The sequence below is a fragment of the Coptis chinensis genome, chromosome 8, assembly GCF_015680905.1.
Source record: "Coptis chinensis isolate HL-2020 chromosome 8, ASM1568090v1, whole genome shotgun sequence".
NCBI classification, from domain to species: domain Eukaryota; kingdom Viridiplantae; phylum Streptophyta; class Magnoliopsida; order Ranunculales; family Ranunculaceae; genus Coptis; species Coptis chinensis.
Window position 1 is genome coordinate 92115362 of NC_141463.1, and position 23588 is coordinate 92138949.

General features: G+C 35.3%; 2 protein-coding genes and 2 long non-coding RNA genes across 27 annotated transcripts; 2 read left to right on the forward strand and 2 right to left on the reverse strand.

Moving 5' to 3' along the window:
- Window positions 1-7831, reverse strand: LOC147484404 (PH, RCC1 and FYVE domains-containing protein 1-like). Its single transcript, XM_086576685.1, has 9 exons — window positions 7356-7831; window positions 6602-6688; window positions 5168-5257; window positions 4942-5022; window positions 4583-4777; window positions 2353-4479; window positions 2105-2251; window positions 685-1067; window positions 1-457 (listed from the first exon to the last, which is right to left on the reverse strand). The coding sequence occupies exons 1-9, from the start codon at window positions 7422-7424 to the stop codon at window positions 325-327; spliced, it is 3312 nt and encodes a 1103-aa protein (XP_086432811.1). The 5' UTR covers window positions 7425-7831; the 3' UTR covers window positions 1-324.
- Window positions 7832-11824: 3993 nt separating this feature from the next.
- On the reverse strand, window positions 11825-17353 carry LOC147484405 (uncharacterized). Of its 23 annotated transcripts, none has more exons than XR_015205923.1 (6): window positions 17333-17353; window positions 16351-16397; window positions 16196-16241; window positions 15095-15179; window positions 13782-13902; window positions 11865-13005 (listed from the first exon to the last, which is right to left on the reverse strand). XR_015205923.1 is itself a non-coding variant. In XM_086580370.1 (6 exons), exons 3-6 carry the CDS (start codon window positions 15106-15108, stop codon window positions 12914-12916), a joined length of 387 nt encoding a protein of 128 aa, XP_086436496.1. In that variant the 5' UTR covers window positions 15109-15179; window positions 16196-16241; window positions 16351-17326; the 3' UTR covers window positions 11865-12913. The 23 variants fall into 23 exon arrangements, 2 of the variants coding, with proteins under 2 accessions (XP_086436496.1, XP_086436495.1); XR_015205924.1 differs by having other exon boundaries at window positions 16351-16418; XM_086580370.1 differs by lacking the exon at window positions 17333-17353 and adding an exon at window positions 13360-13527 and having other exon boundaries at window positions 11865-12997; window positions 16351-17326.
- A 1170-nt stretch (window positions 17354-18523) lies between these two features.
- On the forward strand, window positions 18524-20724 carry LOC147484406 (uncharacterized). 2 transcript variants are annotated; one of them, XR_015206668.1, is made up of 5 exons: window positions 18524-18732; window positions 18922-18983; window positions 19073-19131; window positions 19222-19309; window positions 20467-20724. It is a non-coding gene; the product is annotated as an uncharacterized LOC147484406 (long non-coding RNA). The 2 variants fall into 2 exon arrangements; XR_015206667.1 differs by having other exon boundaries at window positions 18922-19131.
- A 654-nt stretch (window positions 20725-21378) lies between these two features.
- Window positions 21379-23588, forward strand: LOC147484407 (uncharacterized). Its single transcript, XR_015206669.1, has 3 exons — window positions 21379-22057; window positions 22417-22922; window positions 22998-23588. It is a non-coding gene; the product is annotated as an uncharacterized LOC147484407 (long non-coding RNA).

A 23588-nucleotide genomic window follows, 5' to 3' on the forward strand; every position in this document is an offset into this window, starting at 1 on the left:
TACGAAAGAATTGAAGCATTTATGTAAAAAGAAAATTTTGATAATGCATTTGCTTATGACTTTACAAGGTAGCCGCCTCTAATAAAACCAAGCAACCTACCAAGAATTTACATTTCTTCCACTCTAACTATTACCTTCACACAAACTCAAACTCAAAAGAAAATCATGAAAATCACAATAAACTCGCTCTGTATCTCCCCCGCCAACACTTGCTTTCCTCGACCTTCAATAAAATGGAAGTCACGTAAACATTGCTTAAATGAGCTTCCACATGATTGAGCCTTGAACTTTGAGGTCCAATTTAATTCACGAATTTTTTATGTATTAATGGGCCATGTCTTCACTCCCAACCCGAACACTAGACTTGTCAGCGATGCGCACATTGTACAGCTCGTATACCCTCGCCCTGTTCTCTGCCCACCACTGTTCAGCTTGTTTCTCACTAAATCGCTTCCGACTGCAGTCAATATACACCATGGTTATAATCACATTCAGATAAAAGGCAACAATACCTTTGATCTATTGATTCAGTAGTGATTCAAGAGAATACTGCAATAGTAAACAACAATTGATGATTTCCATAACCAAGTGATTTTACACTAACTGATAATTTTCCAAACTAGTGCTGGACAAACCCAGATACCAGACGTGAAGTAAAATGCACCACAGGCAGAATATATATACCTGAAGCGGACTCGTTTGAGATCCTTAATACCTCCAGGTAAAGCTGTAAGTGTAATATAAACACCAGGTTCATCCTGTTCAACCCATTCGGCCTCTTGATGGGCTTCCCCTTCTGTTGCTCTGCTCCCATTCTTTGTTGGGTCGGGAAGGCTGACTCTGTTATGATTTGAATTGCGGTTTACTGTAGTGGTTGCTCCATTGGGAAGAACATGGTTGTTAGATCCATTTGTATCCAAATCACTGGAAGTCATTGGGCTAGTTAGTCGTTCCATGGCTGCAGCAGAAAGATCACTAGAAGCAGGACTTGAACTGAAGGAAACATAGGATGTTGTTTTGTTGTTCCGCACCATTCCCACAGGTAGCCTTTCGGCCATGTCTTTTAACTACCACAAGTTCAAGGGAAATATAATCAGTAAATATATACCAAAAAAATGAGTTGTGGTCATTAGATACGAGTTAGCAGTTATGATTGTTGCTCTACCATATATTTCCAGAACAACTCACTGCTATTTACAAGGAAGACTGTAGTTTGATAGGTATTATGATTTTCATTTACTTTTGGAGTAGATCATATAACACATATACGTACATCAGTATATATGAAAACATACAAGTTATCTTTAATTATACACACATACATATGAATATGTAAACAATCAGGGAAACAGACTAAAAACATCAAACAACAGTCAGAATGTATGATTAGGTGGCCTATAGCAAAACATGAAAAAGAAGGCAGTGGCATGGAGCGAGTGCGTAGAGGTCAAGAAGATTGTTTCCAACTTTAGTGACTGCTAACAAATATAATTCCCTGAATGTATAGTATTATTTTCCAAATGCACTTTGACAGAGGCTCAAAATCTCCAATGATCTATTCTAGCCATTACACACCAAAAAATAACAAAGGGCATAATGCTCAACATCCTCCTCTTGGCCCAAAATGGCACTAGAAGGAAGGACTTACATGTAGAAGAGTTTGCATCGACCCTGGAATGACCAAGACAACAAAGCGGAATCAAGGAAAACTAGAGAATCACAACGGAGTAATTCATGATCTACTGACTCCTAAAAGAAAAATATAACGAACAAAAGCACCTGATGATTTTCCTATTTTTACAATAATTATCTAAGGTGAGAATCAGTCCAAGAATAAAACTACTAAGGCATTATTCTTTTACAAATTGCAGTATTATAATTTGTTCATAAAATGCACTTCGAGATGAAGTAACATGCTCAATTAGAATGAATAAACCAAAGAGTATTAGGAGAACTAAAGGATATGACGCACTATACATAATTTTCAGGTGAGTAGTTTAAAAACCACTTCCAGTAAGAAAAGAAATCCATTAAAAAATAAAAAATCAAACGGTAACTAAAGAAAGATCTTCACACAAAATTATCACATAACCATTCATCTTACTTGGGCTGTGAGTGACTTGATTACTTCCTTTGCAGCTTTGCATTTTGCAGTCTCTTCCCCTGCAATTACAATTGCCTCTTTGAGCTGTTTTGATGTTCTTTCCAGTTCAACTTCTTGAAGTTGAGCTTTACGAGTGAGATTTTCCACCTACATTGTACAGAAACTATAAGAAAGCATATACATGCACCAAAATGAACAAAGATCCGAAAGTAAATAATTCAACAAAAAAGAGGAAAGCAGATGCTCACCTGTGCTCTTAATTGAAGAACCTCCTGGCTCAGGCTATCGTTTGTTCTTTTACCATCATCGACAACACATTTCGGAGATGTCAGTCCCCCCAGTGTTGGTGTTGGTGTGGTTGAACGAGGTGGACTGGCTCTTCTAGAAATGGGTGATGTAGCTCGAGATGCGATCCTTGACCCAGGAACAGAAGCTGAGAAGAATTTTTTGGATGAGCCAAATACTGGATTGAGAGATTTAGAGATGTTAAGAGCTCCCCATTGAGAGCCTCCATTTGGAACAGGTGATACACGGCTGCTATTAAATTCTAATTTCTTGTTCTTCTTGGAAGATCGGGTATCCACATGCTTAAAGGACTCCATTGCAGAGAGTCTTGAAAGTTGCACATGAGATCTAGACTCAAACTTATCATCCTTTTCAACGGGTTCATTTATCCCATGGCTCATGCCTCCTCTTCTATTGACAGAAAACTGGGACAAGGAATCAGTCTCAATGGCTTTCATTAGTTTACCAAAACAATTATCACATACTCGATGTGGTTTGCTTGGATTACCCGCCATAGAAGCCTTAAGAGACTTTTTACTACTGCAAGAATGACAGAACACAAACCCACAATTATAGCAAGTATGCCTTTTTCTTTTGAAATTAAAAGGCATACGGCAACCAGAGCACATTGATTGATCAACACCTGACACCCCCTTATGAAGACAGACGGCAGCAGTAAAATTAGTGCCACAGGCAATACTTTTGACTTGTTTGTCTTTCAAAGCTTCAACTAACGACGGCACATTTCTATCATCTATATCTCCATGGCCTAATCGACCATTTGCTCCCTTACCCCAAGTGTAAACTTCAGTTCGTGAGGTTAAAACTGCAACATGATAAGCACCACATGCTATTTCCTCTACAAAATTCTTTAAGAGCTTTCCTTCAACACGGGTAGGAAGCTTACCATCACCTTGAGAATTTCCTAGCTGTCCATAAACGGGACTACCCATAGTGTAGACATGGCCTGATGTCGTAAGTGCAACTGTTAGGCTGTGCCCGCATACAACTTGGCAGAAGTTTGGATCAATCAAAGCAACACAAGTAGGAACAAGCTTTGGTTCCTTGTCACCATGACCAAGGCGACCTTTATCTCCATCCCCCCAGGTGAAAAGCTTCCCTGACGAACAGTTACTGGAGCTGGAGGTCCCAGCCATGACTTCTACAACTGCGGCAGTGTGCCATACACCACAAGAAGCCCGCACAGTGCGAAGCCCCTTAAGAGATTCTACTTCCCTGGGTATAGAGACACTCCTCCGATCCCCGTGACCTAGAACCCCAAAAGTTCCATCACCAAAAGTGAACAGTTGGCCAGCAGAAGTCACAACAGCCGTATGCCAAGGTCCGCATGAAATAGATGAGACATGAATACCATCCAAAGGCCCATTCACCCTTTTTGGAACCCAGTGACTCACTTGATTGCCATGTCCAAGGAGACCAAAGTTGTAAGTACCATCACCCCATGAGTATAGATCTCCAGAAAGTGTTACTGCACAAGTGTGGTACTCCCCACATGCTAGAAGTTCAATGTTAGTATTTCCAAGAGCATCAATAAGCTTTGGGTGTGAGACATCAGAATCTACTCCATGCCCAAGCCTCCCCCCTGATTCCTCTCCCCAAGAGAAAATCTCCCCTTGCTTGGTTACTAAAACAGCATGCCGCCCACCACATGCAATATTTTGGACATCGAGCACAACTGCAGATTCTAAAGCTTTAGGCACAAAGGAATCCAATTTGACACCTGAAGAACCGCCAACTCTATGGGTGCCACCACCAAGAACACCGTCCCCAGTTCCTTCCCCCCAAATGAAAACATCTCCTAAAGCGTCACCATCATCATGACCAGAACCTTGACTTGATGAGCTGACAGCACTTGATAAACTTACTCTAAAAGCATCCATTGCCATGCCCCTCATGTGCCCATTGATGCTATCAGAGCCTCCTGATGACACAGAATGGACTGAAGCACTTGCAGAATCTGACGGGAAGAAAGCCTTAGGAGGTACAGCATATAATATCAACGCTTTATCCAAACCATTCTTAGGGGGGCTTTCATATGGACTATGAAGACGAAGGGGTTCTCCACCATCCTGGAAAAATGTAAGGCAAATTTTGTTCTTGATGTGCTTCAATGCAATAGCAAACACACTAAAGCAAGAAAAACGTAAATTAGAAAAAAAAATAGTTAGAAACCTTTTGCAAGCTGTCTCCACTACTGAATGGAGAACTCAAAGGAGAACTTCTTCGAGTGTAGGTTCTAGGACTATTTGCTTCTGATGAAATTCCGTCACTTCTTGATTCTGTTCTCCATTTCCGGTGATGACCACGTGAAATTAATGCTTTTAGACCAACGAACCAAACCTCTGCTTCATCTTTGTCTTTGCAAATCTGGTACAAGAAATAGAGACAAACGCGTAAGCAAGATTTTCAAATTTCACAGAATCTGGGAATAATTCTCGCACTGAAAAGAGATGAGGTTCATTAGACAAGAAACACCTCCGAAAGTCAGATGAAGCAGTTCATTGTATAAATTGAGTAGGCACGACGCTTACCAAATCTAGTGACCTATCACTATATATAAGAGAAAATGACTGGTACTCCTTCTCGGGGCGAGGATATCTCTGAAAAATTGGCTGAAGAAACATAGGTGCATATGGTAAGTTAGAATCTAAATTATAGATAAAATAGACACAATAAATGAAAAGACCACATAAAGGATACAAGAGTTAAGTAGCTAACTATGCAAAAGAAGTTGGAGGGTGACACTGAGAAACTTACAGTGCGCTGCCCAGGTATAATTCTTGACACATGACTTAGTTTAAGGTGTTTCTCCTCTTTCCCCGAGAACCATATTAGAACAGATTCATCCTGAAAGGGAAACACAGTGACTTCTTCATTAAAAAACAACATTGCACTATTATTCACTTGCCTGACATCAAGAAACCAATTTCTGAACATGGCCACAAATAAGTTGTGACTTCAAAATTGAATCAGATTTTAATCATTAGTTTTTCAAGACACTAAATAATACAAATAATGAGAAGATAATTAACCGGCTAATCCTTATTAATGGATAACTACTAAAAGAATGCAGTTTTTCTTGATAGTAACAATATATGAAAGCACGTTGGTATAAGAGCTTGAACTAGGGAAGGTCTCTTCCCAACACCTTGTAACTTTATATATATTCATTCTTACCTAGCAAAAAAAAAAATAATAATAATGAAAGCACGTTGGTCTACTACTTGACCTCATAGATATAAATGATGATATGTTTTCTTAGAAAGAGGAAAGGCAGGAAAAAAAATTGTGATGACAGCTGGCTCGAATAAATATGTGTTTGGGAGGGTGGGCTTTCCTATTCAGAAAGGGCTTGTGGCGCAATTTGTAGCGTGCTTGACCTCTAAAATCTTTGTATGATTTAGTTTGGATATCATATAAAATATATTCTAGTGAAAACATGCATGTGTGGATGTCATAGGGGTATCTCCTTTTGTTGGTTTTGGTAATAGAGTTTTTGAAGCCGGACAAGCAGCTAGTAATGCAGTTGCAGCGAAGGTGGAGAAACATGAAAGAGCGTGCATGGCTAACCAACACTGCTTCTTCCTGTTTGCGTTTGATACATTTGGTTTTTTGGCTCCAGATGCGGTTGAGTTGCTTAGGATGATGTAGAAAGTGTTAGACAACAATGTTATAACAACTGATTCCCATGAATATGTGTTTAGGAGGATTGGTTTTGCTATTTTGAAAGGGCTAGCGGCGCAATTTGTAACACGTTTGACCTCTAAATCATTTGTTTGATTTATTTTTCATATCAATAAATATATTTTGGATTAATAAAAATAAAATCATTTCTCTTAAAAAAAACATTTTAATATCTAGGTGGACAGAAGAAGAAGACGTAGACCCAAATTCCCAATAACACAAGGTTTTAATAAATCATAAATATTAATATCTTGGTATTAGACTTTCAATAGTGCATATGGAGGAATATGCATCACGCATTTCTGTAATATTTTGTCAGGTAACTAATGAAGGGTATAAAAAAATACATATATTAAATAAAGAAATGAGTAAGTAGGCATCACTGTTTCAAACAAAAAGGTTTACAAACACTGGTTTATTGAGAACCCAACAAAAATAAAGGTACTCCAACTTAATAAATTATGAAAATAATGCACCAAGAAATAGCATATACTTCAAAAAACTTACATTAGCCAGCCTGAAGGGACAGACCTTTGGCTTCCCTCTGCGTCCATACTTGAGCAAATTTGCTCCTTTTTTAAGAGCGGTGATGGCCTGTGGTACATATCAGTCCAAGAACCTAAATTAAAACAACATTTAGCATGTACAGTGCTATACAAAAGGGATGAAAACAAGTACTTCAGCTCAAGCATACTTGCATCAAACTATAGAACGTGAATGCTGACACAAAATTAAAAGAATGAAGGCAAAGAGCAGCATTGTTGAAGACCAAGGCTCTTGTTCACAAAGTGAACTTTTTATAACTTTGACAAATATACTTCATTTCTTCCAGTTTGCTTTTCTTTTCCCTTCTAATTTTATTTTCCCGAACAGCGATAATCTAATCTATTAATCTTATTAATCTTAGGAAGAGAGGGATCAAATCCCTATATTTTCTTTGCTTTGTTATTTGCCCCTTTGTAGAGAGTATGGATGTTGATCCCAAGCTACAATAACGTGACAACAGTTCCCTTTGGCCAACATATTTAGAGACTAAAATTACTTGTGGTCATAATCTTAAACTTCCCTTTGCAAGGGTTGGTTTGAAGATTGGTTTGTCTATTGCCATGCAGTGATGAAACGTTATTAACACAAGAATATTATAGCACCATACTAATGTAGTACCACAATACTTGTTCAAGCTTCTAATGTAACTACATTCTAAACATCAAAATAAAAAAAATAAAAAAATAAAAACAATTATTATTATAATAATTATTACCTGCTCAATGTCCCTTTCCACAGGCCCAGTTCTGTTAAAATCCGCCGTCATCCTCTCCGTTCGCGACATCAAGAAAAAAAAAAAAAAAAAAAACTAAATCCAATACACACTCTCAATCAACCAATCTCAAATTCCATCAAACCAGTAATAAAACACAACTGAAAATCACCGACAAATACGGAAATAACCACTGAAATGAGTTCAAAGTATCAGTGAATATAAAAGTAAACAGTTTTTTGAGTGGAAAGTGGACAGTTTTCGATGTTTTTTAACTCGATAAGCTCGAGATTTTTGTCTCTGACTGAAAAAATTGGATTGAAAAAACAGTGAATTGAATAAAAACAGTGATCGATGATGATGATGATGATGATGATGATCAGCTGTTGAAGAAGAAGAAGAGAGAGAAAGTGATCGATCTATAAAAAATAATAACGAAAAACAGGAAACAAAAAAAATTTTATATTATTAATAATAATAATAAAACTTTCAAGCTCAGAAAGAAGAAGAAATGAAAAAGTGAAGTTAACTGACTGGAAACAAGACATGGGTTTGTTGATTATTTCGTTTTTGCCACTGTGTATAGTAAGTGTAAATGAGATCAGTTTACTAAACTACCCAATCTAGTCCTACTAATTAATTTGTGTCTAATATCTACTCAATCTAGTCTACTCTTTGGTCACTTACTCACTTAGTCACTATCAAGGCATGAAAGACGTTTATAGAAAGAAATTAATAAATGATCCATTGTCTGGTGAAGGCTACCTTAAAGAGTCTTGGGGCAATTTTTATTTTTTGGTACTATTATAATTTTAGATGTATGTGATTTAATGTATTTTTTACAAAGTCGAGATTATAATATAATAGATTAAATGATACTTGAAGGCTAGACTATTGTCCAAAACAATACACAACTTTAACAATGAAACATGGAAAAAAATATAAGTGGTTTGTATGACATATTAAAATTTCTGAAAAGCCACAAGATTGGACTCTGATAGCGAAATAAAAAATCTGTATAAGACTATTGGAATTTTACAGGTAATAAAAAACAAAAATTCTTTAAAACAAAAACACAGAATGTTATGTTATGGCATTTCCGAAGTTTATCACAAGTATAACCCTTCTTTTTGCATGTTAAAGCACAAAAACTGGCAAAAAATGTGAAGCACTGTAGTGTCTTTACTATTCAGAAAGACTCTCTATCCAAATTTAAAGAGCAGCTGTCGAACACACAGCCAACACGAGCGGATTGCATTCCATGTCGCACGTGCGGCCCACTCAGTAGTCCCACTCCCAACATTTCGCTATCAGAGTCCAATCTCCTTCATTGTTGCCTTTGTTAAAGCAGTTATGTGGGGATAGTGATACTGATACGTGTCGCTCGTCATTGCAAAGGCCTGGTCCTATATAGTTTGAGCCCAACCTGATGAGTCCTTGACCCAACCCATCTGGGCCTCTAAATAGGCCTTGTCCAAAAAGTTATGGACCAATGACCAGTATGCCTTGTGTTAACACATGCATGCTACTTTTTCAATAATATATATATAATTAATGGCATGCATTAGATTTGAGTGTACACATGGTTTTGCACATGAGGATTTTCCAACTTATACTGTGGAATGTGGATTCACTTGGGTTTCCAACTGAATAATTTCAAAGCCATTGGTTAAGTTGAAGGTACATTACATATATACAAAGGGGCGATTGGCCTCATGTTGGAAATTGATTTTATAGTGGCTGAGCTGATTACATCAAATTCATGGATTCACTTTTGGACCACTTTGACCCTGTTGCCACTTTGGAAAAGATAGATGATACTTTTTTTTAGGGGCACATACAATATGGAGGTCATCCTTACAATAGGTACGGTTCTTATTGGTTGTCATGAGCTTACGAGAATTGAGAATGAAGTATACTGAGTCACATTACAAAGCAGTCTATATATCTTTACGCTTTTGCTTGCTACAAGTAGTCATCATTTCTCTTAGAACAAAGTAGGTCGAATTGCTACCCGATTGAGCTGTTGAGAAGTAAGATTTGCACTAATGGAGGAAATCATGTGATTCCGTAAACCATCTGACCTGATGCTTTAGAAAGGTGCATGTTCCATTCAATTCGTTTTTCACTTACGTACGTTCACATGACATGCTGCACAATAATGAATATTTATTTTAATATGATGGACATTGCTAGCTCATTGATATTTTTTTGGCAAAAAGTATATCATATCATCTGTGGTTAGGAGAAGAAGAGAAAAAGCAAGCTGAATTTCAGATTGTGGATATCTCCTTCGCATGACAGAAACTACACCCCCCATGTTGGTCGACGTCTTAGTTTGCTTATATTCTAATTAAATGTAGACGTTGTGAAAATGATAGACGTTGATAGCTAGTGACACGTTCTGCTGCTGTTTTTCATTAAGTCAATTGTGTGATTTTTGTTTCCATAAGATAGCTTCGACTTAAAATGAATACAAGATAGTGGATTTGAAGCTAAGATGAGAAAGTATGGACGTTTGGTTATGTAAGTAATGTAAGTAACAGAAGATTTTGTGCCCCATTCATGTATTACGAAAGTGTCTTGTACTACTGAAGATTAAAAATTGTCCCTATGTTTTAAATAAATAAATAAATAAATATAAAAAGTGTAGGAAAAGTATAATTATATTAGTATATCGAGCAGGTTCGTTTACCACATTTTTTATACCATAATTTATATCACACCTCTCTACATAACGAGTGAAGAGCTAATAATTTGTGGATATAATATACTAATCATAAATAACATCTGCACAAAAATTCATCTCATTTGGAAATCTCTAACCTACTTAAAAATCATTATCAACTTTGATTTTTTTTTAACGGCTCAAATTATACGATTTTGTAATCATCTTTTGACATAGTTAAATATTATCAAATTAATTGAAATTTTATAGAGATAATTTTCATGGTTAGTTGAACACATCTACAAAAAATTAGGTTACAATTAGTGTTAACTTTGTACATAAAGTTGTGGGGGCATGGTATAAACTTTTGTATAAAAAGTATGGTAAACGGAACCTGCTCGATATATGCAGATTCCGTTTACCACACTTTTTATACCATAGTTTATACCACACCCCCCTATAAAATGAGTTAAGGGCTAATAATTTGTGGATATGATCTACTAATCATAGATAACATCTACACACAAATTCATCTAATTTGGAAATCTCTAACCTACTTAAAAATCATTATCAACTTTGAATTTTGTTTAATGGCTCAAATTATACGATTTTACAATCATCTTTTGACATAGTTAAACATTATCAAATTAGTTAAAATTTTGTAGAGATGATCTTCATGGTTAGTTAAACACATCTACAAAAAATTAGATTACAATTAGCGTTGTACATAAAGTTGTAGGGCATGGTATAAACTTTGGTATAAAAAGTATGGTCAACGAAATCTGCTCATATATATATATATATATATCACTAGGTATTATCCGTGCCTACGACATGGTTGGTTATGAGGTGTTTATTATTATGTTGTTTGTGGCATTAATCGGTACACCCTAATATGTTCATATGTATGGCCTATGTAGACATTTTACTTTGAATTAAAACTACACGTTGGATGACATACTTCTCTACTGTTGTTTATTTTGTGGATTCCATTATGTCGTAACGAATACCCAATTCTCGAAATAGTGTAGATCTTGCTTTATTTATAAAACCCTATTTGAAGTCATGAAATGAATGCAATTTCATCCACTGTACTCTAGTTAATGGATAGTTGTTCACAATTAATCTCTTTTTTTATGAACCATATAAAGACAATCTCTACTACTTGTAAAGGGCGTGGGTGAGTTAGGCGATTGAGCTGTCTCTCGGTTCTGTTATTTGACACCTGTTTATTTGAGCCAGTTTTTTTTTTTTGGCCCACCAGAAACAAAGAAGGGAGAGAGAGAGATCAAAAAAAAAAAATGTATGAGAGAGAGAAAGAGGCGACATGGGAACCACGTGACATAAGCTAGTAAGATTAATGTTAATTATTACTGTGGGCTTGAAATTGTCGACAACACATTTTATTATTGTCTTACTAATCTTCTGAATTTCAAAAACCGTTTAATCTATACTCTCCATGCACTGTGAATTGTTAGAAGACTCAAATTAGTTTGGTTGGCCTGAACCACACATGCATTATAGTTCTATTAAGACATTTTCTTTTTTTGTTTTTTCTCATTGTGACAGTCGGCTTTAGGTGAACTTTGTAAAGTCGTACAAAGTCGTATATTATACGGTTTGATGACCTGAAGTGCGAGTATCATTGTTCATGACCATAAGAAATGACATGGAAAAGAAAACCACAAAACAAACATCTAAAGAACTCTGGAAGCTAGGCTCCTTAACATTATTAGGGATTCAATTTAGTGTAATAGTAACTGTTTCTCCAAAGTTAAATTTGTGAAAGAAGTAGCAAATGTGCTTATGAAAAAAGTACTAATTAGCATAGAGAATACAATATATAACAAAGTGTAACACTGTATATGATAATAATTTCAACCACCCCAATAGGTACCTTAAGATATGCCACAATACCAATCGATAATTAAAGACATAAATTAAATTGTTCCCTTCTCGCTAACATTCCCACGTGAAAAAAAACTCCCCACTGGAAGGATCTGCCGTACTGGATCTGCCTCACCAGTGTTAATCTCAATGGGGCTAAAAAATTTCTTTTGGATGCCATAATAACCAAGATTTTGCCCCTCACCAAGCAATATAAGCTCACTGTTCTTTGCTTGCATCACTTCAAGACCTCCAAGTCCAAAGCAACAACTATCAAACGCTTATCTATTTATAACACGTTCCTTAGCCCAAAAGCTTTCCACCCCATACTCTTTCATCAACCAAACAATCAAATTGCCAAAATCAAAATCAGAAGCAGACACCAATTAATAGGGTCATTGACACATACACTCATTTCATTTGTTCAATCAATCAGGCCTTAAGTTTTCAACGAAAAGTAGTTCTACTTCCAAAAGTCTTCAGCACTCCATTTGCATAACCTATTTTGATGCTCTTTAGTTGTATCCCAATTTCCTTATACAATGCAATCTAACCATTCTATAGTGCTAATAATCACAACCACAAAAAAATAAAATAAAATAAAAAAATAAAAAGTATAAAATAAAATAAAATTGTACATAACGTACATGTGACTTCAAACATGAGTTTATGGTCTTTTTGGGTGTTGAAAGTCCTTGGAGAACAATTTGATTATCTGCAAACAAACATACACCATTTATACACAAGCATAATGTGGCCACTATTACCTGATCCCCTGGCCACAATGCGATAGGATAATATATGATCCGTTAAATAATTGCCTTTTTTTTTAAGCTTTAAATGCACTCACCATATTTCCCCCCTTGGAATTACATTAACTTGCAACAAAATTGATATGATATACAAATTACATTTTACCACATAAATAAGGTTATGCAAATTAGATTTAAAGCAGTAGCATGCTCATCTCTGCTGCAATGAAATTACCATCATACCTCACTTGCAATTATAAGCAGTAACACCTTAGCTTCCACCGTATGTTGAGGATGTACTCAACTTCTTCCCCAATAGAAATTCTTATAGTAGAGAGCTACAAAACTTGAAGCCATAATCTTCATTAGTCAAAAGTCAAAGTTGAATTGTATCAATATAAGACATGCTTGCCAAATCTCAAATCATGGTGAATGCTCAAAAATTGTTTACCACTCATAACATTCAATGTTCAGCTACAAAGGTTGGTCTTAGACGTTTGATCACATTGATAGTAGTTTATAAGATCTATTCATATAAATTAATAATGCATTTTGCCAGTGTAAGGGGTTTGAATAATCTAAAAGCAAAAATATGCTAGTATAACACTCAATAGTTTATACACAGTGAGCAACTTACTACAAAGGAACTGGGTATAACTGGCTAGAGTAGAAGTCCTCACGATTTTGTATAAACCCTAACTTTCTCGGCAAGACTGTGTTTAATTGTTCTCAAGTTTGTGCTTTGTAATGAACCACTTCTCCAGCTTTGTTTCATGAAAGTGGTTCCTTCAAAATCCCAATAAACAAACAGTCGCATAGGTGTCGCGGATGTGGAAGCATTGCCAACGATTGCAGCGACATTTTTAACCTGCCAACGATGCATTTGTCACTCCACCTTCGCCAACAACTTTTCTAACAACCATAATTATCATGAAATCCTTTTGGTGAAAACTTTTAGCCATCGAGTTATCTCGAATTTCTTGTGGTGAATGAAACAACCAACAAATATAAGTGTCACGAAGGTTGTTTGAGTCCATGGGCTAAGGTCATAAAAGAGCGCATAACAAATAGATATGAACTAACTTAAAGTCTGAAAGTAAAATTGAAAGAACTCCATGGTACCTGTAGATTGAAGTTTCCCAATAACAAATATGGCATTCCAATCATTTGCTTAAATTTGTAGCGCTTCTTTATATTACTTGAGGAAGCGTAGCCGAGCAATCCTCCTTCGACTAAGTGAGTCCTATAAAGCCAATTGACATTATGATTAAAGAAAAAAATAATAATGATTTTGATACACAGATACATGCATATAATGGTTATAGTGTCAATGGATGAACCAAATGATGATACATTAGTAATATGGAGAGCACTAATAATAAAGTCATAGACCACAACTTTCACAGATACATATGAATGTTACACACACATACACATGCACAAAATATTCTCAATGCTTGCCAGTAATTATAAGGCGATGTCAGCTTTTACATATTAAAAATTCATATCCATTTCTTGCTAACCCTACATTTACATTTTCTTGGCATTTCATTTTAATTTATTATTATTATTTCTTTTATAATTCCTTAACCATGTAATAGGAAACAAAAAGAAAAAGAGGACCTCAACTTTCACAACTACCATTCACAAATACATATGAACTTTACATACACATACACACGCACAAAATATTCTCAATGGTTGCCAATAATTATAAGGCGATGTTAGCTTTTACATATTAAAAATTCATATCCATTTCTTGCCAGCCCTACATTTACATTTTCTTGGCATTTCATTTCATTTTAATTTATTATTATTATTTCTTTTCTAATTCCTTGACCATTTAATGGGAAACAAAAAAAAAGGAGAGTGAATTTGTCGATAGGCTACAAACAGCAGCTTCTCATTGGTCCAAATTATTTTCGGGCACATAAATAGTTTTTTCGGGTACCAGCTCCACCAATCAGCATTTGTTGTCTTGTGGACAGTAAATAGTAGCCTGTCTACAAAGTTATTCTGAAAAAAAAAAAAGAGGCATAAAATTCCAATTGCATGTAAAAAAGAATGCCAAAATATTGCACACCCTTGTAAGTCAAATAAACTAACCTGGACAATAGATCCAACCTCAATAAAAATATTATAACACAATTAGAATGTAAGAATTGCAATGTAAGAAATACGTAGATACTAAACCTAAAAATGAAATGAAGCCAAAAAAGGGCAAAACTGATTTTTAGAACTTATAGCAACTTATGATAGATATGAATATACTGTAAACTAAGCGGCTAAGAGCGAGATAAATACTTATTGCTCAGTAATAGCTTGAACTCTATCTTCATGAAGGCACTTATAATCCCCAAAAAACTTCAAAATCCCCCCCCCCCCCTATAACAAATAATCAGTCACATTATCTAACATATTAATCGACAAATTACCTGTTCGAATTCATGGACAAAGAAAAGTTCTTGAGGGGTTTCAAAGGAATCAAGCATTTCCATTGTGTTCTTGTGTTTCAGCTTCCTTGAAGTTTGTCCACATTTCAACCAAGATTAATAAATCAAATTTCTAAACATTGAATTTTGTCTATAAAGAAACAACCAAATGCTTGGGGAGAAATAAGCCACAACGGAATTGAGGAAAAAAGTGGGATGATTAAAATTCAGGAGAAAAAAAAATGGGAAGAACTAAGAGACAGAGAAAGAGATCAAAGCAAAAAGGGAGTTACGCATACTCTTGAAAATCCGAAACAGTTTTTCAACTATTTAGTAAAGCCCACAGTTGAAGCCCGTCTCTTTAGGCTTTATTTTGGAAACTACTTAATTACCATACTTAATTTTCTCCATTGTAAAACTAAAACCCCCAAACTCCCACTTTAAAAGTTATTAGGAAACGTATATCACTATATCAGTAATAAATTAGATTATAAACCGCAGCCCATCTAGGCCCAAGGCCCTCTCTCCTTTTACTTTCTTATTATTTTGGTAGAAACTATTTAAACGCATATTGTTTGTCCTGCCGCTAGTTTGATCCCAGTGCTAGGTTCTCTTGAAATGAAGAGAAAAAAAATTCATTTAGAATTAAGAGTTCAAGCGTAAATGACAATAAAATTAATAATACAAATTCTACGTTAAATTTAAGTCCTGGATTAAAAAGGTGGTTTGCAAGTCTAGAAAGTAATAATATAAAGCAGACTTTGTCAAGCAAAAATTAAAGTTATCCAAGTCTGACAGTAGTTATAGCATTCTAGCAAGTATACACATCTATTATATAGGACATGGTTATATAGGACATGGTAAAACTCTTAAAGTAGTTATGATATCCAATGTCAATTAAAACAATAACACCAATGTTTACCATTTAAGTATGATAATCAATCAAATCAAAGATATATCGTGCATTAAGCTAATGGTACACACTACTAAGTGATCATTAGACAAACGCATCGGTATGAGTGTATGACCACTAAAAGACATAAGAAATTTTTTGGTGATGAATTTCATCAGTCATAGTACGTACAACATAAAGAATATACATACCAGAAACTTCTCAAATCGAGACTAAAACTTCTCCCGCACCTTCATCCTTTTACAAAGCGCACTTTGAATATATTAGTGGCTATGAAATCAATGTGCACCAAAAAAAATAAAGATTTGAAATTAAAACAACAAAACCCATATTGAGGTACACGTACCTCAAAGAGGAGTGCTTATTAGTAGTGTTTTTTTATTTGCACTTGTGCTGTAATAAAGCAAAGAAGATCTACATGTTTATATCGACTTCAGTTAGTCAATAAGTATATATAAAGACACTTTGAAGATTTATGTCAGACCGAACTTGAGCAGAGTGCGATCTAGAGCAATAACCGATGTTGGCATGCCTAATGAAATTCAAGCACATTCATTTTTTGTTCCTTGTATTCATCGATCCCAATCTTACATTTAGAAAAGTAACAATTCAAAAACAAAAACAAAGTAAGAGATATTTATTCAATCATATATCTATTTAGTATTGTATTGTCTATCTTGTTTTGTAAGCGGCTTATTTTCAAAGTGAACTTTATAAAGTGATCAGCTAGGTACTTTTAAAGTATAGAAATTTTCATTTTTGAAGTTGGGGAGGGGGGACTATGGTGGCATGATGAGTATGTGTCGGCAGAGTGTTCATACTAAATCCACACCAGTGTAACATTTATTATTCTTATTTCTGCTATGTAGAAAGAGGAAAGAAAAATTTGTAACGCATATCTGTGCAAAACACATTTTAACCTCTCTTTGGAAAGCTTCCTGGAACTCAAGAATCACATATGGATTTTTGTTGTGCTAAGAAGTTCAGTCTTATGATGGACTTTCTAGGTGGGGAACAATGAGCTAGATGGAAGTGATACACTACTCTTTTTGTTTGATGGTGTTTGACTTAACATCAACAATCACTAAGTTAACATTGAAATACAGATAAGGTAAGTGATATACAACTCTATTTTAATTAAATTTTATTCTGTAGAATGAACACCTAACTTATATAGTTCTCCTTTGTACATATACTAAGTTGCACAAAAAAATATAAGAGCACGTTTTATACCAAAAAGGAAGCACCAATACAGACAAAGAGCGAAAAATCAATAAGAATTTTTTGCACACAGAGTGGGAGGAAGAGTGGAAGACGACAATACATACCCGGAAATTTATCGCTGTTGGAACATAGAACAATTAAACTCAGTACACCTACAAAGTAATTGCATGTGTTAAGGACATAAATAAGAAGTATAAAATAATTCGAGTTCTTGCCGAAAAGGAAACATGGAGATCATAAAAGGAAAAATAAATTTAAAGGGAACACAGAATAAGAGAGAGTTGAACTGATGAAAAAAACCATACCTGAAAAATGCAAAAGAGATGCATCGGCTATAAAAGACCCAAAAGATGCAGAGGGAGAGAATGCCTTTAGGGAGAGGGAGTCAAAGCGTTAGAAGTAATCAAGTAAATGCATTTATGAATCAATTAGTTAAGAATTCAGTTTTTTAAGATGATCCAGACGTATTAATTGAAAAGGTTGTTTTAATTGATGTCATTAAGGCATAAAGAGGGGAGACAAATAGGCTCCAAGCCTCCAACTAATGAGAGAATTTGAGAACCTTTAAGTTTGCATGTGTAAAAGGCTAAAATAATTAAATAAGACGTTTTTCTAAGTTGCCAAAAAAAAAACGTTTGGGTACGTTTTTCTAGAAAGATATATATGCCCAAGTACAGTACGTTCATACCTAACATTTCTATTATCAAAAAAAAACAAACACCTAACATTTCTCAAACTCAATTAATTTATTTGCAAAACATTTAATTTATTAAATAAACCTTTTAAGTGTCATTTAGAATTAGCCTCAAAGTGGTTTCAAAACTATATCTACCAAACACGTGTCTCCATCAAACTCGGATCCCCACACGATCCCGACTACTTTTTGTCTACCTATTTTGTGACACATCCGTATTTTCAAAAAAAAAAAAAAAACACTTTTGGGTGTCGTATGGTGACCCGTTTTTTTTTGCTTTCTACGACACTTGACATGTATCGTTTTTCATTATTTCAATTTATTTTTAAAAAAAAGCTGAGTCAAGGCCAAAAATAATCCCTATTCTAAAATCTACTAAATCATGGCCAAAAGAAGCCCACCGAGTACAGGGTAATTGGATCCATTCTTCCCTCGTCCAAAATCTCTTTAGAAGCATAGCCATATCCAAATATACCTTCCATAATAATAATAATAATAATCTTATATATAATGGGAAAACTTGCCGCCGTTTATTAGTCCCGTATTTTCTGTTTTAGACCAAACTTTTTAATCTAAAGGGTACCCAAAAGTTTCACCCACTCAATTTTTGGAGAGCTTTAAACAAAAGGGTATATTGGTCATTGTACGTACCAAATTATTGTGCAACCGTTTAATCGAAATAGTGCGTCTCTTACAAGTTACAACCGTACAAACTCTATAACTCAACCTCTGTCATTTTCTTCGGTTGCTATCCTAATTTATTTATTCACCATTTTAGGGTTATCCTAATTGGAGAGAGAGAAAAAAAAGGTTTGTCTTCTCCATTCTTGACCTTACCCTGAGTGATTGATTGTAAATGCATGGATATGGTTTTCGTTTAGTTGACTAAATATTTATTTTATCTTATATATAATGCCAAGACCTGATTTCCTCAACAATCATATTTTCGACTTTTGTATGGTGTTTTTAACGTTTATTTCTATTTTGACTTGGATTAAGGAAGCTCATCAGGGTCCAAAATTGTGATGATGTCTACAAAATGACTGGAGAAACTGGAAGCTGTGAGTAATATCTATAACATTCTCGTGAAGGAAATAGTTTTTTTTGCATGTTTGAAATCTTATCCTATTTCTTTTTCATGCCTCCTGAGGTCTTCAAACATCAAAAGTATGACAAGAAGGTCGATGTTTTGCGATGATTTTATACGAGGTAGTGTTGTTTTCCACATTTAGTTTGCCTTCTGGGAAAAAGCAGCATAGGTTTTCCATTAATTTTATGGCTTCCTGAACCTCTCTGTAGATGCTTGAAGGTGATCCACCAATGTCAAATTATGAACCTTATGAAGCAGCGAAGTATGTTCAAAAGGCTACATCCCTAAACTCAGAACGTAAGTCAACTTGCAGAATATATTGCATTTTTGAAGGGCAAAGCAAATTTTTTGTTCTCACTATAAATTCACATGGACATCTTATGAATTAATTAGGACCTGCTTAATCAGTGGTCACCAACAGAGATCACAACTGTCGAGTCAGCTTAAGAGATGTCACAGTTGTTGACTTAGTTGGTTTGACGTGCAAGTGACCACTAACAACTGATTTAGGAATGTACCAGTCACGTCCATAGAAGTGTTTCATCTCACATACATAAACTTAAAGGACTACTAAATTTTAGGATGGCGCTCATACCGTCGGGCCAAGCATCCCCAACAACTCCAGGCATACACACTGCTTGACTTATTACAGCAAGTCCGTGCGGGTAGGGATACACACTACCAAATGGCGACAACACACGAGAACATTCACCAGTGACACTTCCATTGTGGAAAACTTTGGGTTTTTTCCCCTCAGAAACTCAACAGATACAGAAAGGAAAAAAATGCAAAATGCCCTCCAAGTAGGCCCAGCCCCAATCCCTAAGTAACCATTTCCTGATATCAAAGTTGCCGCCACAGAATGATTCATGCACAAGTTTAATACTGCTAACATCAAGACACGCCCTTACAAAAGGGAAGTATAGCAATTAGTGCAATCACCTTCAACATGACTTAACAACGTGAACTGTGGACGAAACAAGATTCTACTTGAATTGATAAAAACACAGAAAATTTTTTAGGTGTATAAAGCATTATTATATGCACATATCTTTGCAAGTTTCTTTTACCTCCTTTACACTCTTCCACTACGGCACACATGACCTTTAAAATTTCAACAGATTTTGAATGTTATGGAAAAACAAAATGTCGTCATGCTATGTATTAACAACATATATATCACCTTATGAACATACTCTTAGTTGAGTCCAGCGTACTACAAAATATATAGGCTTTTCAAATAATAACAATATTCATTTTCGGAAATTTTTTGTAGTTTATAAAAATGTTGATAGAGTATGTTACATAAATTTATTTCCAGCATTTGATTTCTACTATAAATTGTACCATATCTATGCAAAATGATATTTGCATTTATTGCTTATTATGTAGTAAATATTATTATCTTCGTCAAATGTCGCTAATATCTGACGACTTCGTGATATACTGCATAGTTGTAAGCTGATGAGCACAAGTCTATGGTATGTTGAACGTGACAGAGATTGCAAAGTGAAAAGGATTCATGGCATGATGACTGAAGTTAGTTTTTTGCCAAAAATATTAATTGAGGAGTAGTAATGACAGATGGTGGATTGTATAGTTAATAGAATAACATTGTATTTAAAACTGGGTTGATAATGCAATTGCAATATACTTTTTATGTTGTTATTACCTATTACCTTTGATTTGCATATAATTATCAATTTATTATATGGCAAGCCTTCCATTTTAGAGTAGCAACTTCAAATTTACCACCCCCTGCAAAGTTTAGAAGTGGGCATTTGCCGCCGGAGTTTATTCCTATAACTCGTGTTGTACCTGAGGATTTAAATGATAGTGAGTTTGGGAGTGATGTAGATGAGACTACAGACTCAGAGGAGGAAGTTTATGGTGGTCAGTATTCTTTGGATTCTTCGCCGCAGAATGATACACTACGTATAACTACTAATGGTTTAGCTAAGAAGAATATGAATTCAATATCGAAAAAGCCACATTTTGTTAGTGACATTGTTTATTCATATTTTAGCTCGTAGAGGGAGACAATAGGGAATGGTAATGAGAGAAATGGACAAGGAGGGGGAGTTGGAAATAGGTATCAGCAAGAGTATACGAGCAAGAGTATACGGATGAAGAATCGTCGGGTTCGGCGGTATATAAGATTAGGATTTAAGAATTTAAATCTGTACAAGTCTATTTTGTTTTTGGATTTGATTTATGCATTTTCCCTACGATCTGTTGACGGACATCTTTTGAAATTCAAGTGAGTATAGTTCTATTGCCCCATCATCTTACCAGTTTTCCTGATATTATCATGTGCTTACCTCTTTCTTTTAAACTTCGCGCAGTTTGTTGAAGATATACAAGCTCATAGGGGCTCGGTCCTTTAGCAAAATCTGGGGGTATAAACATATCCAAGGACTTTGATTATGACTCGCCAAGAGACTTTGAAGGCTATGGAATGCACACATCCTCAACAATTGTAGGTAAATCTGTAATGAGTGCAGCATATGCCAAGGGAACATTAAGAGGAGTGACCCACATACATTCAAGTTATATTTGTGCTAAGTTATATTTGTGCTGGTTGTTGGGGCTTCACATAACATTTTTTTATTTAATGGAGTACTGTTTTTGTGTTATTACTTGGATGCATTTTTAAAAATCTTTAGATTGGACAGTGAAAATAAAGTTCTGAAGCGAACTGAGTAGTGAGAGTTCTGTTGGAAATACCAATAGCTTGACTGTGCATCTCTGGACCCTCCCATATTCCAAGCTCTGGTGAACTTAGCGTGAAAAGTTACTTGGTGCTCATATATATTGTTGATTCAATAATGTGTGTGGTTATGCAAACTTCTTATTGTTGCTAAATTATACTTTGTGGCAAGGAGCCATGTGGCTTTGGTTTTGTACAATATGTGGATCCTGATGATGCTTCAGAAGTGAAATATCAAATGGATGGACAAGTTCTTCATGGCCAGGAGCTGACAGTTGTGTTTGCTGCGGAGAACAGAAAGAAACTTGGTGAGACAGGGCAAGGGAACGACAGAGGTAAACTAGGGATTTATGCTTCTTTCTTTTTTTTTTTTTATCTTTGATTATGTATTTTCCAAGGTGTGTTGCTTTGGTTCATGATTTGTTTGATAAGTTTGTTGTGCAAGAGTTGTGATGTACGAGCATATATAGCCCATTAGGTATATCATAGAACAACTGTTTTGCTTAAGGTGCAAAACCTTAGCCATTTGGTTTTGCAAAATAAAAAAAGCAAATTTGGCTAAAAGAAATGATAGAGAAGAGATATTTAAGAGAAATTTCAAAGAAAAAACAACTCTGGAACACAATGTTTAAAAAGGATCAAATATGGATGTCACTTAAGTTGATCTCCAAGTAACCGAAGCTTTTTGTTCCAGGTTGGTCAGATAGTGGCGCCCCTTGGTTCGCCACAGAACAGCCCGATTTAGCTCCAGTGGGAGCTTACTCATTGTAGATGTCCACTGACTTCAGCAGATGTTTAGCTTATTAGTTCTGATTCACTTTCAGTTTAAAAAGGATCTGACGTCAACTGCTATTAATCACTACAAGGATCCAGAATCCGGGCCTGAAAACAGAAGAGCAGTACATTTGTATTTTGTTGATAAGCTATACTGAAGTGCATTACTTTATTTCTCTAACATACCCTGCATCTCTTTAGAAAACAGTAGATGGAAGAGAATGGACTCTAGCAGAGTTGACCCGCCAGAAGAAGAAAAGTTCCTCGGTGGTACAGTGAAAGCATTGCAAGAGCATAAGACTCCATCTTTCAGAAACACCACATCAAATTGTGAAGGGGATTTATGATCAATCTCCACCAACAAGCATTCCTCATAAAGCTATTTCTTCAAATGAAGCTTCTGAACACTCCGAGATTCCAAGCAAAGTAAGAAAAATAAATTTTGAATCTAGAGCTAAGAATACGTATGAATTTCTATTAAAATCCCTTGCATCTCTACAGAATGAAACAGATAAAACTAAAGCGACGCCTGTACTTTCTCAAGAGCTGAACACGCTCTATCATAAAGAAGCAGCTCATAAAATACATGAAGAACTTGATGCTCAGTTACCATCAAGTGATGTTATCACAAGGTGTAATTCTTCGTAGAACAAAACAGATGGGACTGAAGAAGAACATGTACCATCAGAACAGCTCAAAGCCCTCCATCTTAAAGAAGTAAAGCAGAACAAACCTGAAGAGCTTCATACTTGGTCCCCACCAACTGATGTAGCAACAAGGCTTAATTTTTCACCTGATATTTGCATTTAGTGCTTATTATGTAGTAAATATTATTATCTTCGTCATATGTCGCTAATATCTGACGACTTCGTGATACACTGCATAGTTCTTAGTTGATGAGCACAAGTCTATGGTATGTTCAACGTGACAGAGATTGCAAAGTGAAAAGGATTCATGGCACAATGACTGAAGTGAGTTTTTTGCCAAAAATATTAATTGAGGAGTAGTAATGACAGATGGTGAATTGTATAGTTAATGGAATAACATTGTATTTAAAACTGGGTTGATAATGCAATTGCAATATACTTTTTA

What these genes read in the sequence shown, in the direction of transcription:
- LOC147484404 (XM_086576685.1), bottom strand. Translation starts at nt 7,424, where the DNA reads ATGTCGCGAACGGAGAGGATGACGGCGGATTTTAACAGAACTGGGCCT. An exon ending in TTCTTCAATTAAGAGCACAG is followed by an intron (nt 2,252 to 2,352) that starts GTGAGCATCTGC and finishes TGTACAATGTAG; the next exon opens with GTGGAAAATCTCACTCGTAA. An exon ending in TCAAGTCACTCACAGCCCAA is followed by an intron (nt 1,068 to 2,104) that starts GTAAGATGAATG and finishes AACTTGTGGTAG; the next exon opens with TTAAAAGACATGGCCGAAAG.
- LOC147484405 (XM_086580370.1), bottom strand. An exon ending in TGGGAAACTTCAATCTACAG is followed by an intron (nt 13,528 to 13,781) that starts GTACCATGGAGT and finishes CATCGTTGGCAG; the next exon opens with GTTAAAAATGTCGCTGCAAT. An exon ending in AACACAGTCTTGCCGAGAAA is followed by an intron (nt 12,998 to 13,359) that starts GTTAGGGTTTAT and finishes CAAGTTTTGTAG; the next exon opens with CTCTCTACTATAAGAATTTC.